The following is a 26626-nucleotide window of genomic DNA, read 5'->3' as shown; positions in this document are numbered from 1 at the left end:
TCTGTGTGTGGAACTGATAATCATTCTTTCACAATCTACTAGATACAGATTACTTCATTATAAAGAAAAATAAAATGAACAATAAATATGAAAAAATATAGGCCTATGTATATTTATAATCTATTACAAAAATGTATCATAAACTAGGTTAGTGGATAATTCAGCAGCAAAAGTTATTCTAGAAAAATCAGTGCCCAATAATTTTAGAAATTATCATTTACCAAGTTAGTGAAAAAAAAAATATTTTGTGGGGAACAAATAAAAGTGTTGCACTAAATATGGTAAAATGTTACACATTGCTATTTGTATTAAAAAATCCATTCATTAAAAACATTCATGAATGTATTTATATATAAGTATATACTATAAAATTAAAATACACTTCTTTTAAAATGTATAGCATATTTTTTAATAAGGCAACAACATATGATAGATACGATAGGACAAAACAAATACAGTGCAGCACGAACTGTTTTTATACAGTCTATGAGCACGAAGCGCTTACAATGTGCGCATCCGGTGTGCAGAATGATGTGCTTGAAGCAACATGACGTCACAGCCTGATGCCGTGTTGCTTCAAGCGCATCATTCTACACACTAGATGCGCAAATATTTCTTCAATGTTTTAATTGTAATATTAAATCTCCTTTATTTTCCAAAAATAAAATTTGTTTAATTTTCATTAATTAAAAGATAAATTAAATGAAATTTTTATTTCTTAAAAAATGCCTTAAAAAAATTAAATACACAACACAGAATTTCTGAGGAAAAAAATCATTAGGCTATTCAGTGTTTCCCTTGCCATTATTTATTTAAATATGAATTCTGCGTGTCTCTGTGTTAATGAATGGCGCAGACGCATAAGGTTGGACAAATAAAACATTTCATAGGGCCCTAAACGTAATATTTGTTAAACTTTTAATAAATTGATGTTAAATTGTTTAAGTTTCATGATTTTAATTAATTAGACATGCTTTTTGATTAATAAAATGTAGTTTAACCATTAAAAAGGAGTCCAGAAAAAAAAAAAAAAAAAGGAATCTACCCTCCCCCCCCAAAGCCGTAAACCTAGGGGAAACACTGCTATTGTAAGAATAAATGAAACATGTTTTTATGCTTTCAAATAATTAGACATGTTAAAACACAGAATTTGGTAACAATAAAACATAAGGTTGGACAAATAAAACATTTCATAGGGCCCTAAATATGTAATTTTTGTTAAACTTTTGATAAATTGATGTTAAATTGTTTAAGTTTCATGATTTTAATTAGACATGTTAATTAAAAAAATCAATAAAATTATAGATTTTTCTTTTATGCCAAAAATCATTAGGATATTAAGTAAAAATCATGTTCCATGAAGATATTTTGTAAATTTCCTACCGTAAATATATCAACACTTAATTTTTGATTAGCAATATGCATTGCTAAGAACTTAATTTGGACAACTTTAAAGGCGATTTTCTCAGTATTTAGATTTTTTTTGTACCCTCAGATTCCAGATTTTCAAATAGTTGTATCTCGGCCAAATATTGTCCTATTCTAACAAACCATACATCAATGGAAAGCGTATTTATTCAGCTTTCAGATGCTGTATAAATTTCAATTAAAAAAAATTTACCCTTATGACTGGTTTTGTGGTCCTGGGTCACATATAGCTTCCACCAGAATACGACTATTGAACAGTCCCTCCAGGATTTCGCAGAACTTTTTTCTGATTTTTGCGGCCTAAAATGACTGATTTTGCCACGGCTTTTCTCAAAATTTGCGGTGATATTTGCGGCATTTCTTATTGTTTTGTAGAGAAAATATACCACAGACAATATTCTTCTAACATTGTTTTGACTTTTCTGACTTCGAGGACCATTGCAGGGCTCCAGACTAACATTTGAGGACACCAGCACCAGTGCCATTAAGTTCTACAGAAGGTGGCACCAGCACCTGACAGTAAAGCACTCACCCCAATCACACATGTACAATCTCGGAGATGTCTATTTGTCTATTATGTCCATTTACATGCAAGATGATTTTTTTTAGAGTGTTTGCTCATATGCAATGTCTCTCAGACATTTCCTGTAAGATGTCAAATAGACATTTATTAGAATGCATGTAAAACTGCTTCCGACACGTTTATCAGATCACACAGCAGATGTTTCCCAGATCTTTAGCAGCCATCTTACAGATGTTCTTGTGCTGTCTGGATAGTTGAGATGCAGATAAAATTAACTTTTATGACTGTCATTCATAATGTCTAAATATAATTTAATAAATACAAAAAATGTATATTAGGGAGTGGAAATGGCCAATAAGCCTATAAGTACTTCTCTGCCACCATCTACTAGTGGTAATTTAATGTCTTTTTTATTTTTAAATAAGTGTTTGCTTTCTTACATTATGAAACATCCTATGAAGGTTGAACAAATAATGTCATCACATAAAAATTACTTTCAAATTCGGTAATACTTAAAACTTTGAAGTGCTGGGAAAAGTTGTGTGAAGCATTTAAAAACACTCGAAAACATTAGACCATTTCTGCCACAAGTTGATCCTGTAGTTTTACTATGTTAAATCCATGGCGAATGGTGGTGATTTGTGTTTATTGAACAATGTTTTTCCTGGTTTCCACATCAGTGGCGTTTGTTCTAATATCTGTAGCTTTAACAGAATTCTGCACCGAATTTGAATGCATCTCAAGATTTCACAGAGATGTTACTGATTCTGCGGCGAACTCGACTGCTTTCTTCACTGTATCTCCCAGCGCTGTGTATAACGGTGTCGTGTGATCGAGATCAACTCGCGGCTCCAGCCCGGGCACATTTTTTTCATTCTTTTTTCATTTCAGACTTCACGGCATCTAATAAAATAATAGAACAGATTCAGGGATTGCCTCCCCTGAATATATCCAATGCTGCTTTATAACGTAGTAGGCTTGCCGCGATAGACGGTGCTGATGGTGATACCAGTGTTAAGCCGCAACACCGGTTACATCACTTGCCCACTGCGTCATCGACCCCCACCATCGTTTTGATTTTTTATAGTAATAAAAATCATTTAGTTCAGTAAAAAAAACAGACACTACAACTAAAAACTGAACAAGGCTGCTCAATGCAGTTGAACGACAGTTGCATCACAGATCAGATTTAGTTTCTCCAGTGAGGACAGTGAGTCGAGCTGGCTGACAAGAAGAGTGGGGTGAGACAGACAAGACGATCACGGATGATTTAGTTTCGAAACGAGATGCAAAAGCGTATATTTTGGATTTTGAAAAGCCTGTTGACTTTTGCCATTTATCTAAGGTGATTTTGGAAGTAAAAAAAAAAATTTCTTATTTAATTGGTTACACATTGTTTGCCGATTTTTACTTTATTTAAACTTTGTGTCATTTATTTATTTTATTTGACATCAAGGTGTATGCAGTGCCTCCCAGCTTTCTTACTCGTTTTGCTAATAAACGTTCTACATTTCTTATTTATTTGGTTATATATTATACATGTTTACTTGTTTCCAGTTTTGTACATTTAAACTTTATGTAAGTTTTTTGTTATTTTATATTAGGTATAGCCTGCCCTATAGCATGGTGTATTTTTATTTGTTTTGTTAATAAAAGTTCTATGTTTTATATATAAGCTAAAGTGAGTTTGACGTTGTATTTTGTTGTTGCATTCAAGCAAGTGACGCCCAACTGCCATAAATTCAAAGTGAAAGTAAAATGAGCACGGCGCATTTAAAAGCGAAGGAAAGCGAGGAAAAGAGGGAAAATTCAAATGAACTAAAAACGAACAATTACTTTACTCTGAATTGCCGCTATTTGAAAGTGAACCTGCACCAACATGACTCTCCTGAGAAAATGTATCATCTTACAACCAGGATACTGAATGTGAATCGAAGATGACAGGATCAGTTACAAACCCTTGAAAGTAGACTGTCCTCCATATAACATTTCTCTCTTTTCTGGCATGGTAATCTCCCTCCTTCAGCTTTTTTCTCTCTCTCCCTCCACTAATTCCATTCAGTGTTCACTTTGAATCTGGCTTGGTTAAAGGGAAACTGCAGTCTTCTTTTTCTCTGTTCTCCCTATTTCTAAGTGCTGGGCTGTGAAAGGAGAACATCTTGGCACATAAACACCCTCTGCAGAGAAAAGCACAGAAAAAATTAATTGATTCACTGGCTCGTTTTTTTTATGTGAGATGCCTGGGGAAAATAATACTAACCGACCAATGACAGAGGCCTTCTGGGAAGATCTTAACACTTTCAAGCCTACAAGATCTGCTAAGGTTTTGATAAGACTGTGTACTCTGTTTTAACAATTATTATGATTTTTAAAGGTCATTTTGATTAAATATTGTGCAAATAAATATTTCAATGTAATTTATTTAATTGTGTGCATATCACATTTTCTAATATTAAATTGTCCTATATCATTCAAATGCACATTTGTGAAATATCAACCATTAGTCACCCTGCTGTCTATCGACAGTAGAAAAGATTATTTAAAAAAAGCCTATTATAATGCATAAATAGCATGAACAATCAAAGCATCAGCAAAATATCTGATTGGTCAAGACTGTGAAGCACAATTCTGCCTTTCTAATGATGTAATTTTCTTATTGTCTCAGAGGTCTTTGCATGACAAATCACAAAATTAAGGTGAAAAGGAACATTTATAATAGATGAATATTTCATGTTTATCAAAGTGGTAAATATTTCATGAAATGCTTTATACATGAGGACAAAATTAGCTCAGGCTGAGAGCAATTGCACCTCATTTCAATAAGAACACACACTATTATTCCTCCTGAGGAGGGCGAGGAGGAGAGAGACAGAATGTGAGAGCAGGAAGAAGAAAGGAAGAAAAGAGTTGAAAGAGCAGTTGAGCTGTGGGAAAAGAGAAACTGAGAGCAAGTGTTCTTGAGAATGAGTGGAGAGGGCAGTCGCAGAGTGGTGGATGCAACAGGGCAAGTAAATGGAATAATGATGCTGTTTTCTCTTTGATATTAGCAAAAATTCAATTACAACTGAGATAAGAATTATTAAAGTGGCTTATTCATTTGATGATAGTCTTAAAGTTTAGATCTTAAACTATTAAGGGAAAAAAGCAGTCTGTTGATTTTTTTTTAGGGATGCACCGATATGAAAATTTTGGCCGATACCGATAACCGATTGTTCTTTATTTTTGAAAGCCGATAACCGATATGTTGGCCGATAAATCTATATCCAAATTGTTATATACTTTTTGAGAGCCTGATTACAAAAAAGGTCTCATCATTAAAAGCCACATCCCGAACACTTCAACATAAGCAGCCTAGTTTGAACGGTGTACGTTTTAAAAATATTTTTACTCTCCCATTACCAAATTTAGTCATAAAAAAGTCTTACAAATAAATAAAATTATGCATAAATAATGCAAACAAGTCACTGGACATCATTACACTTGTAAAGAATCAAAATGAATGCGCCATAGATCAATAAAACGGAATAGCCTCTGCACGGACAATAATTAAATTATTTTAATTACTAAACCATATTGTTGATGAAAATAATAAGAGAAAAATACAAGTGGTTGTTGTTATTAATAATATATCAATGATTTTGAAAAAGTAACAAATTAATACCACTGTTTTAAATAGCAGCCGTTGAGCTGCGCGTGCTGAAGCTGAAGAGCTGAATGAACATGGTAAACTGAAGCGTTTTGCTGGCAGCTTATTTAATTCAAGGAAATGCATCCTGAGATTAATATTAATACAACATAAACATAATATTACAACTTATATATGTACAAAATGATGCAGTTATTGCGTGCTATAGTCAGACTGTGTGATCCTGTTGTGGATGCGCTCTTCCCATAACAACGCGCTGAAACACGGCAACTAAACCCAAAGAATTCACAACGTTTTATTATAATAATGTTCTCATTAGAATGTTATATACACGACATTCCCAATCATAGTTATTAATGTTGTGCACTGCTGTTTGAGCTGCGTGTGCTGAGCTAAAGATGATCACCGGTAAACTGAAGCGCTCTTTTAACTTAACCAAACGCATTCTATATGAGATAAATCAGATATACATCAAATAAACACAATATTACAATGTACAATTGCACAAAAGGCTGCAAACGAACAGCGCGCATCTGAAGTGTCTCTGAAGGAAATAATGCATTATTTATCGGCTTTAAGATATCGGCCAAATTTTCTTATCAGGCCGATACCGATAACAGAAAAAATGAGCCGATATGGGCCGATACCGATATGGTGGCCGATATATCGTGCATCCCTAATTACCGGTGTTGTCACACATCGATTAACCAGTGGGAAAATGTTCTCACCGTCACAACCCTATAGCGTAGCCAAAAAAAGGTTACGACTACTATCTGAAATAGCCTTCTTGTTAGGAGTGTATCTATAATGTCTTTAAATGCTCACTAGCTTTCTGAAAGATTATTTGACTGTTTGAATGACAGCACATTTTGATTTACTATAGTTTTACAGCAGCAGTAACTGTAATATACGCTACTATATTGTAACTGTACTAGAGTAAAACAGCACTAAAACCACAGGAAGGGCAAATAAAACATCCTTTATTATGCAAATTAATAGAACAGGATTCATACTAGAACACTAAATCAATAAATCAGCATCCGATTTCAGCAGAATGGGTTTCCCGAATGCTTACCACAATCAAATGACTATGAACCAGCGGTGTGTTGGCCTTGAACAACAGATAACGTTGTCGCGGTTAAGGAGGACGAGCCTCTGAGGATAACACTGCAAAGCTGTTAACACCATGGTAAATGCATTGAGGTGTCGATGGTGCTGAATGAATTATGGGGTAAATCTATGGTATGACACAGCAGGAAATGAGATGCATCTTGAACTTGATATGGTTTTCTTTGTTCGCAGTTGCAGAGCTGCAATGTGTTGCTGATGCGTGTGCAGAAACACTGCAGACCATCCAACCAGTTGACATACACCAAGCGGTCTCCCCACACACACTCAACAGTTCACATCTTGTCCAGTGTCCACGCACTCCACCCATGGACTTAGGAAAGGGTCTGATATACTTGATATATTATTTACATACATTATTACAGAATGATCAGCATGGTAACACCAGAAAGTTAGAAAGCTAGAGTCACTACTATCTGTCACCATTAAAATCTACAAGAAAATAGTTTCTAGGTTTGGGTTATCAGTTTAAGGGTTCAGTAAAGGTTCAAAGATCAGGATGGTTTACTACTAGACATCTATTTTAGATGTCATATTTTTAGCTGCAGCAAATTTATAGATGCAACTTGTGATGCAACTACAGTGTCCTAACTATGTGAGACACAAAAGCAGCTTTGTTTTGAGATTTTATGGTTTTGTGATAAAAACTGTCCTGCTGTCGTTTTGCATGGGGTAGCCACACCCACAGTGAAATCTCATTGGTCTAAAACCCTACTCCACATAAACGTATTTTAAATGTCAAATTATGTGAACTCTCAGAGAAGCATTATATCTAATTTCATGCCAAATGAAATCATAACTGAGGAAGGAATTCTACACCAAAACTATAACAATAATGACAGAGAGCAACAACATGGTTTGAATCTCTTCCTTTTTTACCAGATGATAAACGATAAAAACACTTACAGCCAATCAGAATCCACCCTGCTTTAAAGAGCTTAAGAGCTTAAAGTGGTAGACAACATAACAGCAGTGAAAACTTAGAATAAACATAACGTTTTCATCCTTTGGCTAACATAGTATTAACAGTTATCTTTCTTGGTATAAACAAGATCAAGAAAATTAAGCACCGGTCTCTCTTTTCTTCTTCAACATTCTGTTTTACTTGGAAATAAATCACAAAGTTGGTTGCAACATCCGGTTTAATATACAGGACAGTTGGAGGGAGAGAAAGAGAACAAAAATGTCTTTCATGCACATTATACAACAGCTTGTTTTCTGCCCAGATACTATGACGCATTAGAGCAAATCAAAATAAATGAATCTCTACACACATCTGCAAAGCTTTTGAGGAGACCACAATGCCTTTTATCTCTCTATAAACAGACACATGCTCCCAAAGATAACAGATATTAGTACAACGAAAACATGATCAACCTATGGATCTCTAATATTGTGGTCCACTTTTCAATATATGAACAGTGGGCGGTGTAAACATAAACTGTGAACAAATAAACGTGGAGGTTACAGACAATTCTTTAAGAAATAGCCTAATGATTTCTTAACCCTTAGAACAGTAGCATGTGAACAGCTAATTCAAGACTATTCTACTTTTATACAGAGCTGTATTTTTATAAATTTTTATTCTTTAGTTTAATATAGTTATCAGAACTTAAAATAGAAATACAAAAACGTCATTATTTTTGTATAATTTAGATTTTTTTAAATTATGTTATTTGCATAGTATTTGACAGCATATCTAAAAGATGTTTAGAGGTCAAAAGGTCAGGTAGGGTGAACCGTGGGGTTAAACCTCTTTTTTTAAAAATGTTTTTTCAATTTAAACATCTTTTTTGATCTCAGAGTCAGACATCTTTATTAGAAGAGAGAGTTTTGACAGAGACTTTTGTTTGTGTATACTCTGAGACACTGACACTAGTTACGGTCATATCCCCTAACGTCTTTCTCTTTCACACACACACACACACACAGTTCATGCACAGGCTTGGCAGGCAGTGCAGAGTATTTGCTTCTTTAACCAGCTCTGTAGAGACACGACCTCAACAGGCAGAACATTTCACATAAGGAAAGCATGACAGGGAAAATCAAGGAAAAATCATGTATTTCACTGAGGCATTTTTACAACACAGACTAAAACAGTCTTCTGTTACACAACTTCCTTAACCCTCATGTTGTTTTCTGGTTATTTTGACCAATAGAGGATTTTTTCAAAAATGACAGACCTACGAAAAATTGCTTGCAGATTTCTTATTATGCTATATTATCACCAAATATTGGATTCAGACTTTTCACTTAGACATAATAGACAGAGGTTTTGTATTCCTTTTTAGAACTGATTGATAGTAGGCCATATTGACACATTTTTGAGTGAATTTTGCCAAAATTATCCACCCACTCAAAAACTAAGATGCACAGGCTCAGATTAATGAGACCTATGATCAATAAGTTCCAAATAGACATACCAAACCTGTTGAATGAATGAATGAAAATTAATCCAAGATTTGGTGATAATATAGCGTTATGACCCTGAGATTTGGTGCATATATGATCTCTGTGTGTGTGTGTATAGACACGTTTGTATTCCAGATGGGTGTTGCTTCCGTTAACCAGTTGAAGACTGTGATTGGTTGGCTAAGCGCCTTAACCTGATATTAGGACCACCCCAAACACTTGTCCTCTGCCTTCGTGCCTTGTTGACTTTGAGCGTCCTGCCACTGTGTTTAGGCTTCGTCCTGATAGACTGAGTTTCTCTTCGCCTTTGTTCGTTTAATCATCGTTTGGTTGGGAAAGAGTTTTGTGCCAGAGGGAGATTTTTAGTATAGTGTGTTTGTTATTGTAATCCTAAATTCTGATTCTCCAAGTTTTCTGACCATTGCCTGTTTGACTACAATTCCGATTTTGAGACTTTGTTTGTAAATATTCTTGCAAATATACTTTTGCCAAATTAAGGGATGTAGGGGGTTTGATGCCACCTTATTTGTATATCTTTTTCACTTTGTTTACGGTTAAGGGAGTTAGGGAAGTTAAGCTGTATTTTTAGGGCCCGACCATCGGTGGTGCGAAGACCCTTTTTTCTTAAAAGTGTGAAAGAGAACTTGCGCTGCTCCTCGGGAAGATATATGCACTCACAGACGGAACTGAACACGGACATGGAAAGTCATCTTTTAGCTCAAGGTGCGCGCCTAAACGGTCAAATACACGCAAAAATGTGTCAAAATGCTGTGCTTAGTGGTTATTCATGTATACCTTCATCGGTCATGTAATAAATGAACGTAGGGAGTTGAGAATATAAATACGCGTGCAACGGTAAATTGGATCCGTGCGGCTCTTAAAGTGACAGCGAGCTATTTTCCTGCTGCGACTGTGTGCTTAATATTAATCAAACAACAAAAGACAAATTCAAAATCACTCACTGCTCTTGAATGAAGGACTTTTGTAGCTTTAATAAGAAACAAAAAAAAGTTTAATTCTTACAGTGAAGACTATGCAGTTTTATTTTACATTTGATTATTCATTAGTAGGCTGTAAACTGCATGATACTTGCATTAAAACATTAAAACAGTTTGTTTCATTTGTATATTTTTATTCTATTGTATTTTTCCTTTGCTTTTTTATTACTGACAGTTTAATTATTTTAAATAATTTTGAGGACTTTTTGTTTGTTTGTTTGAAATTCCGCTGGTCTCTACAATGTAGATGTCATAGCAACTCATAATCGTGTTAAATAATCGTGATTACAATATTGACCAAAATAATCATGATTATGATTTTTGCCATAATCGAGCAGCCCTATCTAGAGCTATGTTTCACATATACTGCCTTGTGCTCATCAAGGCTGTATTTATTTGATCAAAAATACAGGAAAATATTTAATATTGTGAGATATTATTTCAATTTCTAATATTGGTTTTCTGTTTTAATATACAGTCATAGCCAAAAGTTTTGGCAGTGACATCAATTTTGTGTTTTGCAAGTTTGCTGCTTCAGTATTTGTAGATTATTTTTCCACATGCTTCTATGGTATACTGAAAAACAATGATAAGCATATCATACGTTTTAAAGGCTTTTATTGGCAAAAAATATTAGTCAATATTTACAGTGTTGACCCTTGTCCTTCATAACCTCTGAAATTCGCTCTGGCATGCTGGATATTAGCTTTTGGGCCAAATCCTGATGGATGGCGATTCATTCTTGCCTTATTAGTTCTCGGAGTTGATCACAATTTGTGGGCTTCTGCTTGTCCACTCGCCTTTTGAGGACTGACCACAGGTTCTCTATGGCATTGAGATCCGGGGAGTCGCCTGGCCACGGATCCAAAATTTCAATGTAATGATGTTCGAGCCACTTCTTTATCACTCTTGCTTTGTGACATGGTGCTCCATCATGCTGGAAAATGCACAGATCATCACTAAATTGCTCATGGATCGCTGGAAGAAGTCGCTCTTGCAGGACGTTTTGATACCTTTGGTTGAAATGCAACCCCACACATGGATTAGCTGACTCCTCAGGAGGAGATGGTCCTGGTGCTTGCTGGACACTCTGGGACATCCTGAAGACTTCTTCACTGCAGTCAAACCTCTCTCCTTGAAGTTCTTGAATGATCCGGTAAATGGTTCTTTCAGGTGCAATATTCTTTGTAGCAAATTCCTTGCATGTGAGGCCATTTTGATGCAAAACGATGATGGCTGCACATGTTTCTTTGGCGGTAACTAACCATTGCTAACAAGAACACAATGATTGGAAGCGCTTCTTCCCTCCTTTTATAGCAATCAGTCTGCTCTTATAATCTAATTAGTATGAAAGTCACCTGACTAGTACTCATTCACACTTTCACATGTGCTGCTGATATGATTAGTCAATTAATGTTAGCTGGTCATTTTGTGTCAGGATCCAAAAAATATTGAAATTAGATTTTTGTGAAAAGTTTATTTTTTGGTCAATGAAGCTTTTAGCAATTATTTAAAATGCATCTGATCACTCTACTCAATCTAGAAACAATGTGAATGAACACCACAACAGCTTCTTATAGAGAATGAGAAGTAACCATGGGAACGGATAGCGTATCCTGCTAATATGGCGGCGCCTTCCCGAAATGCAATGCGGAGTGAAAAGATCGTGACGTAACTCCTCATTCTCTATACTACTGGAATACTTGATTCTGTTCTGCTGCATTTCCTTCCTTATAATGACTGTTGTCAATAGCAACGCATTATAACACAGCACACATCCATGTCTCTTGTATCACCGCAGAGGCTCGGACGCGCTCTCTCGTTTCATTCAAATGCAGCTTGCCATCTCAGTTTTTGATTGTATTGAAAATGAAATCAGAGGAATTTAGTATTAATACTAGAGCCCGACCGATATGTTTTTTTTTGGGCAGATACCGATACCGATATTAGGGAATAAAAAAAAGGCCGTTATCAATATATCGGCCGATATTCTTTGTGTATATTACAGTACAGTACCAGTCAAAAGTTTGGACACTTTCCCATTTGTGTGTCCAAACATTTGACTGGTACTATATATAGAATACAGTATATACATAATCAGAACATATATACATAAACACATTTTTTGCAATGATCACTCAAATGTGGTGATCAAACACTTATAATGGTGACAGAGATATGTAAGGGCATTTAACAATTTAACAATAAACTTTACTATCCAAAATTAGTCTGACATCAGTGCACGGAACAGTAAAGTTGAAGTTTATTCAACTTTAATTCAATTCAATTTTATTCCATTGAAGTTTATTTCACTTCGGAACATTCATTCACGGATTTGCGCCACTGTCTTCATATATATATATATATATATATATATATATATATATATATATATAGATTCATTCGATCATATAAGATTTTAAGCTGTCATATGGTCAAGTTACAACGTGCCCCTCAGATGTTACAATGTGTTCCACCTACGGGGTATGTTGTCACATTTCACTTCCATTTTTTGAGGGTAACTTAAGAAAAACATATACACTGTAATTATGAAACAAAGCGACATATTTGTACTAGACAAGTGTAAAATTAGTGTGGATAAAAAAATATATATACTCTGAACCCCATGTGGATTTACACAAACTCTGGAATCATGGCGGAATTTCATGTGAAGTCCACTTCGCAGGGCACTTACGGTCGAATAAGACAACGCTTGAATGCTGCCTGAACAAGAAACCTCCTTACTGAAGTGAAAGTGTTGACTGGTGTCACTATCTCGCGAACGTGCCGGCGGATCTCCTCCAAATTCGGGAGAATGAGAGGGTTCCTCGAGCTGAAGGGATCCCCTGAATTTGGCGCAAATTCGCCGCGCCGTTATGTAGATATGGCCGCTCAAAGTTTCAATGGCTTTCCATAGACTTAAGCTTTAAAGCGTTTCATCCAGGTGGCCAGTAGCAAACAATGGAGCGTGCTCTGCTGGACAAACTAAGTAATTACACCATTTCAAGCATTTTATCTGCATTATATGTTCTGTAAAAAAAATGTCATATCGGCGGCATATCGGCCGATACCGATATATCAGCGACAGGCTCATATCGGCCGATAATATCGGCAAAATGATATATCGGTCGGGCTCTAATTAATACTACTATAATTTTGCTGTAGTGATCATATTGTGTGCTCTGCTGGACAAACTAAGTAATTACACCATTTCAAGCATTTTATCTGCATTATATGTTCTGTAAAAAAAATGTCATATCGGCGGCATATCGGCCGATACCGATATATCAGCGACAGGCTCATATCGGCCGATAATATCGGCAAAATGATATATCGGTCGGGCTCTAATTAATACTACTATAATTTTGCTGTAGTGATCATATTGTCCTGACGATTGTTTTGTACACTGTTCATAATGGATTTATAAACGGTTAAGATTTTAAAACATTAATTCAATATTTCATGTCCCCGTATTTATATATTATTATAGGTAAACAAAAAAAATCTGTGTAATAAATTATTACATTTATATAAATGATAAATTAACTATGAATATACAATACATTATTCCTTAAATGTCAACCTTTATAGTTTGAACGTTCGTTCGTCTTGGCTAAAAGCCACTTGCTGCGAACTTTTCTTTGCGGAAGCGAATTATTTGCCCAGTTAGTTTTGGTATTGAGGTAAAAGTTACCTTGCATTCGCTATATAATAGTGGGTGGTGGTCACGAAGATGACTAAGCAAATTTGACACGTTTCCCCCTATTGCAGCGACTTTCTTCTTGCAAGATCGGCAGACAGAGTGACCGTCCTCGATTAAATTGCCTTCAGGACTCTTGTAAAAGCCAAAACACAACCAGACCTCCGATTTGGTCCTCTTAGATGGCTGAAAAATCTCCCGAGCGCCGTCACTGCCTTCCGCCATTTCGTCTCGTGCAAAAAAACAACAAAAACATTGCATGCTGCTTCTGCGTCAGACTGATGCTGGCTGGACAGGATTTACCGCGAGTTTTCAAAATTGCAATAATCAAACATGGTTTTGATGATAATACAATTTTAAACGATAATACTAACTGTCAGGGCATTTTATTATGATTTATCGTAAAACCGGTAATCGTTACATCCCTAACTGCAGGACTCAACGCAACAGGGTGCGGCGCGGGACAACTCTTGATGGGCGAGTGCGGGTGCGGGAGGGAAGAGATTCGTGTGTGTGTGTGGGATGCGGGAGAATAAAATGATTTGCGGGACTCCCGCAAAATAGAAATCATCTAAACATAAAGTGTCTAAAACATATAAATTGTTATTTATCTGTTGCACAAAAGCAAAAAGAACAACTAATATTAACATTAAAATTATTGACATGCGCAAGCTAGGCATAGTTTCTATTTATAACATGTGTTTAAAGGGTTGCAATGTAGCTAATCACAGACTCAGCTGTTGATTTCTGAAACGCAATGGCCAATCAGAGGTGATCAAGTTAGAATCTACTCATCGCAGTGCTGAAATTGCGTGCTCACGAATCCTCTCATTTTAACACACGAAGTGTAGACACTGTGAAAGATTAATTGTGCATATATTTGTGTTATAACAGAGCTTTATGAGATCACAATTAACGGAGATGTCAGCTTTTAGTGAAAATAAAGGAAGTGCTGCTCGCATTCTGCCATGCCAAACCATGCACACAGCACAAACTAAGTAATTACACCATTTCAAGCATTTTATCTGCATTATATGTTCTAATGTCATAATGTCATATCGGCGGCATATCGGCCGATACCGATATATCAGCGACAGGCTCATATCGGCCGATAATATCGATATATCGGGTTAATTCAATATTTCATGTCCCCGTATTTATATATTATTATAGGTAAACAAAAAAAATCTGTGTAATAAATTATTACATTTATATAAATGATAAATTAACTATGAATATACAATACATTATTCCTTAAATGTCAACCTTTATAGTTTGAACGTTCGTTCGTCTTGGCTAAAAGCCACTTGCTGCGAACTTTTCTTTGCGGAAGCGAATTATTTGCCCAGTTAGTTTTGGTATTGAGGTAAAAGTTACCTTGCATTCGCTATATAATAGTGGGTGGTGGTCACGAAGATGACTAAGCAAATTTGACACGTTTCCCCCTATTGCAGCGACTTTCTTCTTGCAAGATCGGCAGACAGAGTGACCGTCCTCGATTAAATTGCCTTCAGGACTCTTGTAAAAGCCAAAACACAACCAGACCTCCGATTTGGTCCTCTTAGATGGCTGAAAAATCTCCCGAGCGCCGTCACTGCCTTCCGCCATTTCGTCTCGTGCAAAAAAACAACAAAAACATTGCATGCTGCTTCTGCGTCAGACTGATGCTGGCTGGACAGGATTTACCGCGAGTTTTCAAAATTGCAATAATCAAACATGGTTTTGATGATAATACAATTTTAAACGATAATACTAACTGTCAGGGCATTTTATTATGATTTATCGTAAAACCGGTAATCGTTACATCCCTAACTGCAGGACTCAACGCAACAGGGTGCGGCGCGGGACAACTCTTGATGGGCGAGTGCGGGTGCGGGAGGGAAGAGATTCGTGTGTGTGTGTGGGATGCGGGAGAATAAAATGATTTGCGGGACTCCCGCAAAATAGAAATCATCTAAACATAAAGTGTCTAAAACATATAAATTGTTATTTATCTGTTGCACAAAAGCAAAAAGAACAACTAATATTAACATTAAAATTATTGACATGCGCAAGCTAGGCATAGTTTCTATTTATAACATGTGTTTAAAGGGTTGCAATGTAGCTAATCACAGACTCAGCTGTTGATTTCTGAAACGCAATGGCCAATCAGAGGTGATCAAGTTAGAATCTACTCATCGCAGTGCTGAAATTGCGTGCTCACGAATCCTCTCATTTTAACACACGAAGTGTAGACACTGTGAAAGATTAATTGTGCATATATTTGTGTTATAACAGAGCTTTATGAGATCACAATTAACGGAGATGTCAGCTTTTAGTGAAAATAAAGGAAGTGCTGCTCGCATTCTGCCATGCCAAACCATGCACACAGCAGCCCATGCTTGCTTTTCCGTTAAAAATAACAGTGGTTTGTGATTGTGAATGTTGATGCTTAGTCTAAATAACAAATATTTTATCGGGAGCGTTTATGCTATATATATAAATCTATATAGATTACTTTTATGCTGGCTTTTGCGGGCGGGAGTGGGACAAAACATGAATGTCGCGGGCGGGAGCGGGACCAGATAAGATATATTTCTGCGGGAGTGGGTGGGTGTGGGAGAGAATCTTGCGGGAGTGGGACGCAGGTCTCTAGTGTAGAGAGAAACAATTTTTTTTTTTTTACCCAGTCATTTAAAAATAACACATTTTACAGCTGTAACGACAATACCGTGAAACCGTAATATTTTTTGCTTAAGGTTATCATACCGTCAAAATCTCATACCGACCCATGCCTACATTATACTGTACAAAAGTAATACAAGAGTAATATATTTCTGTTACATGTTAAACCGTACTTTTATTTTGACAGGTTACCATGAAGTTTCTGTGTGTATACAGTTTTCTCAAATGAAACGGTAACATTCTCGCGAAGTGACTCTCACAGCAGCTCTGGAGATTAAGTTTTTGGGTAGTGAGACGCAGAGGCCGGAAATCACCGCGAGCGTCACGCGTGCTTTAGTATTTGTGTAGTAAACAAAACCGAGTTTCTGCCATTCATACATACAGAGGCAAGCGGAACATGCAGGATTCATATTTAAACTGTCTTTTTGCATTTTAATATTCACAGACACTAGTTAATATCGCAATTCAAATTAAGTGGCAGTGGCTACTTTTGATTTATTCATCCAAAATTGATGAATTCCGTGGCATTCTGTGCTATAGAGTAAATTACGTTTTTATGAATGGACTCCGCGATCCCGTCCGGGTTTTCCATATGGCCCTAGAAATGTAACCACACTTCAGAACATTTCGGCTTGCCCTGTGTGTTGTTTGAAAGAGTTGTTGCAGGGGTGACTCAACGTCACAGGGTCTCTCTTCCTCTCTCTGTAGCGTATGCGCCCAGATGCGTTCTCAGTAGGGATGTAACGATTCAATCAGCTCACGATTCGATCCACGGTTTTGATTTCACGATTCGATTCACGATTTTTTTTTACAAAATGAGAATTAAGACAAATTATAAATTAAATGTGTCCTTTTATTATTGCTTGGACAAAATACTGTACTTTTCTTCGTGAAATTAAAATTTAACACTATAATAATATACTAATATAGCACTAGTAAATTATTGCTCTTTTGTTGGTTCTGATTGCTTCTACTGTCCTCATTTATTAGTCGCTTTGGATAAAAGCGTTTGCTAAATAACAAAATTTAAATATAATGTAAATGTAAATAACAAAACTAAATTGGCATTTTAAAACAAGCCCCAAATCAAATAAATAAGTAACACAAATAAAAGAAATCTCTTCATGTAAACAAACTAAGGCTTTGTCTGTGCTCTTTCCATTTAAAATGAGGCAGCCACTGCATTTTAATCATGATCCAAACAAAGATGCTGCATACATGCAACATGAGCAGTTTTTAATCTAAATTACATTGTATAATTTCGAAATTTGAAGCAAAAACAGAATGGTTTGACTTCAGTTTTGTGAAACTATGCATAAAAAATATCTGCATGAAACAGAAACAGCAGAGCTGAATGAGACGCAGATTCACTCTCTGCCAGCAGGTGGCGCTTAAATCGTTTCCTTGGTTTCCACTGTAAACAAAGCAGCGCTGCACTTATGAACTTTAATATGCATTATACAGAGGCAAGAGGAAAAGAAAAAATACCATCTAAAGACAGTAAGTTCCCCTCAGACATATTCATATAAACTCCTACCCCTAATTGTATCGCGATTTGTTAAGCATCTCAACCGATTTGAATAGTCACATATTTAAATCGATTTTCAACCAGCTCGCGGTTAATCGTTACATCCCTAGTTCTCAGGTACCGAAATTCGGTACCCAACCCTAGTAATGATGCTGAAAACTCAGCTTTGTATCACAGGAATAAATTATATTTTAAAGTATATTAAAATAGAAAATGTTATTTTAAATTGCAATAATATTTCACAAAATACCAGGGTTTTTTCTGTATTTGTGATCAAATAAATACAGCCTTGATGAGCACAAGAAACTTCGGTAAAAAAATATTATAAATCTTACTCATCCCAAACTTTTGAACGGTAGGGTAGACACATGTAACACCAATACATACAAAAAAGTCCCTCCGGTACGAAGTCCGAAACTCAACAGGAAGTCTGTTATTTTGAATTTTCTCGGCAAGTTTTGTGCCGTTTTGCCATTTTCAGGTGTTGTACTTTAACGAACTCCTCCTAGAGATTTACATAGATCAACACCAAATTTGGTCATTGTAATCGAAAGCCCTTTGTGACGTTAAATTGCGAAGATCTTGAGTTTTCGTTGAAGGGCGTGTCCGTGACGGCCTGACAAACTTTGATGTTTTGATGAGTCCAGTCCTGAACACATGGCCATGCCCATATTCAGTTATAGTCATAGCGCCACCTGCTGGCAACAGGAAGTGAAGTTTACTCTGTAACTCCTCCTCCTAGAGATTTAATGACATCAACATTATATTTGGTCAGTCTAATCTAAAGGCCTTTGCGATGTTAAATTGCGAATATCTTGAGTTTTCGTTAAAGGGCATGTCTGTGGCGGCCTGACAAAATTTGATGTTTCGCCATGGGAATAGAAGGTGTTGTAGCTCAGCCATACAATGTCCGATCTGCCCCAAACTCCACACGTTCGATAAGAGTCCTGGTCTGAACACATCTAAAGGCCGATATTCAGCTATTATCATAGCGCCACCTCCTGGCAACAGGATTTTTCATGTTTTACACTAACTCAAACATGCAATGTTCAATCTGCACCAAACTTCATATGTTTGATAAAAGTGCCGGCCTGAAGACATCTACATGCCAATATTCAGTTATAGTCAGAGCACCACCAGATGGCAGCAGGAAGTTTGGCACATATAAATGACTTTGACATATTCCGCCTATATTTACTACTTTAAATGCATATTGCGCACCTTTCACTGGCTTCCTAAAGTGGCGATGAGCCCCGGGTGCTTTATTTTCTCGCTTGAAGGTCATTTCATTTTTAAAAGAAGTTTGTTTTGTTTATAGTTTTGGCCTTGTCTGCCCCTGACAATAATCCTGTTCAAAGAAAATAAAGAATTTTTGTTTGTTTTTATTTATTTTATTTTTTTATGTACTGGTGTCGAGACTCAGTTCTCTCTTTCTGTTACGGATGACCCCTATAGGTCGTAACAAAAGCATAATAGAGATTTACAAGCACTTTCTAAAAGGCTGGTCATTTTTTACCTAGAACTATAAATTAGAATTTGATGATGATCGGAAAAGGAACTTAAACCTGGAATCAAAGTCAGGTCTGTATTGCTACTGCCCTATAATGAGCCTATGCAAATGTACACCATAAGAGTGATGTGCTGAGCTTCATGCCTATAATATAATAAATTTATATATATATATATAGTAGTTTGTAACAGGCAGCTGTCTTCCTGCAGATGAGGATCTAGTGAGATCTTGAAACTGAAACATCACAGAGGAAATCTAACAGACTGTGAAGATGCTATGAACATCCTAACCACATATTTTTGATAATTTTCATGTGTGATCCAGCTGCATCCTACCCAGGCAGCAGTACAAACAAAAGTTTGACTTGGTTGTTGGAGCTTATTTCAACTAGACTGTGATCTAAGTGTCGACTTTATAACTGAACAAAATAAATAAAAACTGGTGCATACTTGAAACATAAAAACTACACAGAATTAACCTGATCTCGTTTAAAACTGAAACTACACAGAGCCTTTTCAAAGCCTTCAAGGCTTTATAAAATTCACTGATAATTAGGTCAGAAGATGCGCTTAACCAACTGCGGCAGTCAGGCTGAGGCCAATTATAAACTCAAACTGTTTCCAAGTGTTGAGTAGAGACATCAGTTTCAAAGGTAAATCAGCTTCACTAAATTTTAGTGGCTGAAGCCTTGATTTTCACATAGTCAACAATGGATATAAATGGTATTTTAAGATTCGCTATATAAAATGTACCACTGCTGAGTAAAGAGAATTAGAAAAGTAAAAATACACAACATGGTCAAATTATCATTATATTGTTCTCCCTATTGTTCTCTTCTCGTAAAAAAAAAAAAAAAACTACTGCTTCCCTGCTCATTAAAACTGTCAGGTGGTGCGACCAATAAAGTAATGTGGTCCAACCGACACATCAACTAATCCTGTGCATCAAGAATCAATATGTTTCTTAAAATATTAGATCATTTGACTTTTAAGGCAAGGTAAGTTCAGGTTGTTAAATGTCATGTGTTGAGAGTCCTCGAAAAATGTAATGATATTTATAAAATGATGATCTTTGTAAAATAAAAAGGTTTTATCTTGAAAAATATATTTAAAAACTATAACATATTATACATATGTATACACTAGGCATGTGCCGGTATAAGATTTGGACGGTATGATAACCTTAATCACGGTTTCACAGTATTGTCGTTACCGCTCTAAAATGTGTTATTTTTAAACTTTTTTCTGCTGAACACAATATATTTTGTTTTTGAGCAACATACAGAATATTAGGAACAGTAGAATTTGTTTATTTTTTCTTTGATTTGTTCCCTAAAAAGAAGAAAAATAAAGACTGACCTAAATCTGTAATTACAGTTATTTAAATTTATAGTTATATAATTCATATACATATCATTTATATAATTTCATATAATTTAGTTATATATTCATATAGTTCATATACATAATTTGATTTAATAATAACCCAATTTGAAGCAAAAACAGAATGTTCTGACTAGCTTTGTGAAATTATACTACATGCCTGAACGAAGCAAACAGCAGAAGCTCTGAATGAGAGTATTGTCGTTACCGCTCTAAAATGTGTTATTTTTAAACTTTTTTCTGCTGAACACAATATATTTTGTTTTTGAGCAACATACAGAATATTAGGAACAGTAGAATTTGTTTATTTTTTCTTTGATTTGTTCCCTAAAAAGAAGAAAAATAAAGAAAATCTGTAATTACAGTTATTTAAATTTATAGTTATATAATTCATATACATATCATTTATATCATTTCATATAATTTAGTTATATATTCATATAGTTCATATACATAATTTGATTTAATAATAACCCAATTTGAAGCAAAAACAGAATGTTCTGACTAGCTTTGTGAAATTATACTACATGCCTGAACGAAGCAAACAGCAGAAGCTCTGAATGAGATGCAGATTCACTCTCTGACAGCAGGAGGCGCTTCTGGAACAACAGACACGGTGTTTCCTTCGTTGCCGCTGTAAACACAGCAGCGCTGCCCTGAAACACTGCTTTAATATGAACTATTCAGAGACGAGTTGAAAACAAAATACCACGTAAACTTTTCTGAAGACAGTCAGTTCCCCTCAGAAACACATTCATATAAACCCCAACATCAATATTGAGGATTTTCTTCCAATAGTTCGTGCATCATGAACAGTGAGTGATCTGCCTACTACAGTATTTTTCTCTGTGCGTCCATCTTCAGCTTCTCTGGCCTGTGTTAAGGGGCGTTTACAGACTTCATATTTTCACATAAATTACATTTTGGAAAATGATTGCATTGCAATGAATTTTGTGCAAGTCCAGAACAGAGACGAGCTGCTTGCAATAAGACAAAAAACGGCCAGTTGCCGATCGCATAAGTTCCAGGGGAAGCTCCTTAATTTCAGCCATCCAACACACACGTGACTGACCGCTCGCTCACACCAACAGGAGGAGGAGGGTCGTGCTACTCTCTACACTGCACTCAACCTGAAAAAACATGAAAACATCAATATTGAGGATTTTCTTCCAATAGTTCGTGCATCATGAACAGTGAGTGATCTGCCTACTACAGTATTTTTCTCTGTGCGTCCATCTTCAGCTTCTCTGGCCTGTGTTAAGGGGCGTTTACAGACTTCATATTTTCACATAAATTACATTTTGGAAAATGATTGCATTGCAATGAATTTTGTGCAAGTCCAGAACAGAGACGAGCTGCTTGCAATAAGACAAAAAACGGCCAGTTGCCGATCGTGTAAGTTCCAGGGGAAGCTCCTTAATTTCAGCCATCCAACACACACGTGACTGACCGCTCACTCACACCAACAGGAGGAGGAGGGTCGTGTTACTCTCTACACTGCACTCAACCTGAAAAAACATGAAAAACAGGGCATACCGCAGGAACGGTATAATGGAAAATATTAGTGGTTTTGAAACTTTCAATTGAAACTGAAATTTTCAAATCGCGGTATACCTTGAAACCGGTAATCGGCCCATGCCTAGTATACACAAAAAATATGACATTTTGTGTACTGACCTGAAATATAGGCTAAATATATAAATACTGTTTCTAAACCAGAACAAACAACCAGCTATAAAAGGTCATTCATAATGTGTACGAACATCATCCATCATCATCACTGCATTTTAAAAAGTCCCATCTCATTTTAAAACCAAACTTGCGCCCTTGATGGAGATGAACATGATATGGATATGGTCAGTGGTTCTCTAATACTTCCTAAGCATTTATTTCCATCACTCTCTCTCTTTCACACCCACACTGCAACAACATCCCCTCCAGAGGCCCAGACTATGCCTTCCATCCCACTGCAGCACAATCAAGCCCAATTCCTGATTATGCCATATTAAATGAACCAGATCAGTCACAGACAAAGTCTAATAGAGCAAGTAATGTGCATGCTAACTTCACTGACAGTCCAGATGAGTGAAGTGACACTAAATAGACATGGAGCTGTTATGTTTTCATTGTACCACAATGGAACATCTCAACAATACTAGGAAACTAAATTGTTGCCTGGATACTTCTTATAAATCCACTTAAGAATGAACACTCAAATGCAGTGGTGTATGATGCAGAAAAGGGGTTATGCCATAAAAATATGCCAAATGCAATGGCTAAATAAATACAAAGATTTTTGTTGTTGACAAAGGCCGTGCACTCAAGCAGACTGCATTTTGGCAAGAATTTTACAGATTAAAATTTTATTTAAGGATGTTTTTGTTAATGTTTGCACAATGTCACCCAGCACAACATCAAATTTATTGTAATATTTTTCCTGAGTCACACCACTGCTCAAATATACTTCCATAAACTAACAAATATACAGTCTAGCATGATGTACATAATGTTGCCTATAAGCACAATTTTAAAGTAAACATAAAGTTTGGGGTTGGGATCTGGCCTTTGATCAGCTTAAAAGTTATACATAAACTTTTATGCAGTGAGTATGTCTCATAGAGCAACACGTGCAGTTCCATCAGATTTGGTGCCTCTTCCTCTTTCCTGTTCTAGTGTCATTGCGGAGTGTCAAATCGGATAAAACTCATATCTATGTCACAGAGGTGTTGTGAGAGCAAATTATGGACACTCGGCTGTTCATATTGTGAGAGTTCTTCTGACGCTTTGATACATTCTGCATTTAACTGATAAAACTGTCAGAAGAGACAAACTTGCACACTGCAGTTGACAGTATACGGACAACAAATGACAATCAAGCATTAAAGCCAACATGAGTTTTAGTGGATGAAGTCAGTTCTCCTCAAGTTACACAGGTTTCCTAGAGCTACCACATGTATATTTTATAATATGAAAAAGATCTCTCTGACAACCAGGAAGTTTTCAAAAACTTTTTTGGTTTAATTTTGAACTGTACATGTATTTTTGTACAATTTTATTAAACAATATTACAAAAGCGTAAGTAGCGTTGTTGTGAATATCACTACGGCTGTGGTGTGACTGTAGCCATGTTGATATTCAGTATGACAGCATGATAGTGTGTGATAGTTTAGTTTTATAAAACTGTTCTATAAATGTCAAATAAATGTTGAGTAACCAACCACCAACCAAAAGAGCTTCTAAATAAACCAAAGCATCATACTTTGTCAACAAGCTGCACACTGACTGAAAGCTGGAGTGGATCATAAATGAGTGGAACGGAGCAACAAATATTCTCCCAATTTCCTCACTAGTAAAAGACCTCCACCACAAACATTTCAATTTTAAAAGCTCAAGCAATGACTATTCACTCAAAAATGAACATTTTCTGAAAATGTACTCACCCTCATGCCATTCAAGATGTAGATTTAAAGACGTTTAGCATTACACCACTTGCTCGCCAATGAATAGGCTACTCTGCAGTGACTGGTATGGTTTGAAGTAAAAAATGTCTTGATTCATTTATTACAAACATGCAGCTTTTTGCTTTGAGGTTAATTGATTGACTGAAGTCAAGTGGATCCATTGGTGAGCAAGTGATGTAATGATACATTTCTCCAAATCCGTTTCAATGAAGAAACAAACTCGTCTACATCTTGGGTGGAGAGTGAGTATATTTTCAGTACATTTTCGTTTTTGAGTAAGCAACGTCCTGTGACACATTCCTAAAATGACATGCGACGACATACGCATAATTGCCTATTTGTGATAAACAGTGGCAGCCGACGTTCCTTCTGAAGGGAACTGGGAAGGGAAAGGTGATAAGAAACTGGTATGGTAGGAGTTTTGAGTTGTTAAGTCTGTCCTACCTGTTGAGGAGGAGTCGTCATGGTCGGAGCTCAGGTATCCGTCGGGTGTGCTGCGTCCAGACCCGTGAGAGCCGCGGAGCGCGAGGGAAGGAGACAGCCTGCCATCATCCGAGTCCAGCTCTCGACTCAAGCGGACGCGAGGATTCAGCCGCTGACTCTCGCGGACGTTACCCTTTGGGTTGAGAATGTTTTTTCGCAGAAAGTTTTCGTTGAGCTCCACGTCCTCGAACTCGTGGTCACTGTCCTGCTCGTTTATCCGTTGCTCGGCAACGCACCGAGAGCTGTCGCGCGCCGCTGAGTGTTCTCGCGGAATATCGGGCTTTTTCCGAGGAGGGACGAGGATGGGTTTACCTGTCTTGCTGCCCCGGAGTAACGTTATGTCCCGGACGAAAGGCTCGTCCCCGCCTTTGCTGTCTGAGTCGCAAGAACTGTCCTTCTTTGAATCTGCCTTGCCCTTGTTGCACCGTCTCTCAAAGTCACAAGTTTTCTTCTGCGCGATGGTGGTCTGCAGGTAGATCACCTTGAACTTCTCCTCCGAGAGCGCCTGCTGTAACACCTTCAGATTGGCTTTGCATTTCTCCAGCTCTGCCTCTATGTCCTCCACCGAGCCGAGGTTCATCACGGGCGCTTCGCCGTCGGGAAACTCATTCCTCCAGTGCTTCTCAAATTCCGCCTGTTCCCACATTGTCAAAGCAGGGGAGGAAAGTCCTTGAACAGGCTATGTCTCGTTCCTACTAAGCCGACTTGGGTTCACTGTCTCAAACGCCTGTTGGTAAGTAGCGACTGTTCATTTTCTCTTTCGCGCATATCCACTCACACTCACACGCCACATCTGAGTTTTCAACTGAAAAAAACTTTCAGCTTCCGCTACATTGGAAAGTCGTGACGTCGGCGGGACACGGAGCCAATCAGATCCGATCGCCGTTTACATCTAGACCATCTAGACGTGCAAAATCCCAGCCTGGGGTTGTTGTTTTTTACACACCATTGAAGCCCCACCTGTTGAGTAAACACGCGTGTGCCTATTAATATACATTTCAGTTCAGGTTTACAAATAAATGTACTCCCAAATGTAAATACAATTAAAATAAGTAATGAAAAAGTAATAGTTACAATTAAACTGATACAAAAATAAATGAAAAATGTTGATTAAATACTAGAAAACATTTTAAAAATGAAAATAACAATAGTTAATCAAGCATCATAACATATTAAGTAACATAATTCAGCAAAATAATAGCAAACACGTCTAAAAAATAAAAGTAACAATAATCGTTCTCCAATATTTAATGATAATGTACGATATTAAAATATATAACATTAAATATAAATGCATCAAGATGGAGCAACAGAAATGATGAGTAAAAGTTTAGTAATAAAGGCAAAGGCATACAAATATCTTTGTAATTTCTGAATCAGATGAGGGGTTTCATCAATTTGCTTTTAGGCATGTTTCATGCCTTTCTGCAACAAAAAAAAAAGCTCTTGACTTGAAACGGCTGCTACCAAACTGTAATAATGCATTTTGTGTCTTGATAACTAATGGATTTAATCCTAATTCTGCTCTCTATGCATTATTTACAAGAACGATTATCGCAGACATCACTGAAGAATTGCATAGATTATTGACATAATTATAGTTGGGAAGAGAGTGGTCGTTTACGCCAAATGAAATTTCACTGACTCTTTTACTGAAGTGTCCTCCAGTACATTTGAGGTCAGATCTCCCAGTTGAGTCTAATTCACGGTCCATTTTCTGTTCAGAGCTGCCAGGGTCTATTCTTCATTCAGATTCCCCTTCT

At 36.6% G+C, this 26626-nt stretch overlaps 1 protein-coding gene across 1 annotated transcript in view; it reads right to left on the bottom strand.

Annotated features, from left to right (window-relative positions):
- The window catches only part of LOC107595513 (active breakpoint cluster region-related protein-like), a gene marked incomplete at its 3' end in the record, with an annotated part of 211039 nt that extends 185384 nt beyond the window's left edge, over positions 1-25655 (bottom strand). Inside the window, exon 1 of the mRNA XM_016285937.1 lies at positions 24825-25655. Within this exon, the coding sequence (XP_016141423.1) occupies positions 24825-25509 (685 nt within the window). The remainder of the gene's footprint in view (positions 1-24824) is intronic.
- Between the last annotated feature and the right edge of the window lie 971 nt (positions 25656-26626).

Source organism: Sinocyclocheilus grahami, unplaced genomic scaffold (genome assembly GCF_001515645.1).
Source record: "Sinocyclocheilus grahami isolate Dianchi unplaced genomic scaffold, SAMN03320097.WGS_v1.1 scaffold203.1, whole genome shotgun sequence".
Lineage (NCBI taxonomy): Eukaryota > Metazoa > Chordata > Actinopteri > Cypriniformes > Cyprinidae > Sinocyclocheilus > Sinocyclocheilus grahami.
The sequence above is the reverse complement of the archived record's forward strand: the minus strand, read 5'-3'. Positions and strand labels throughout refer to the sequence as shown.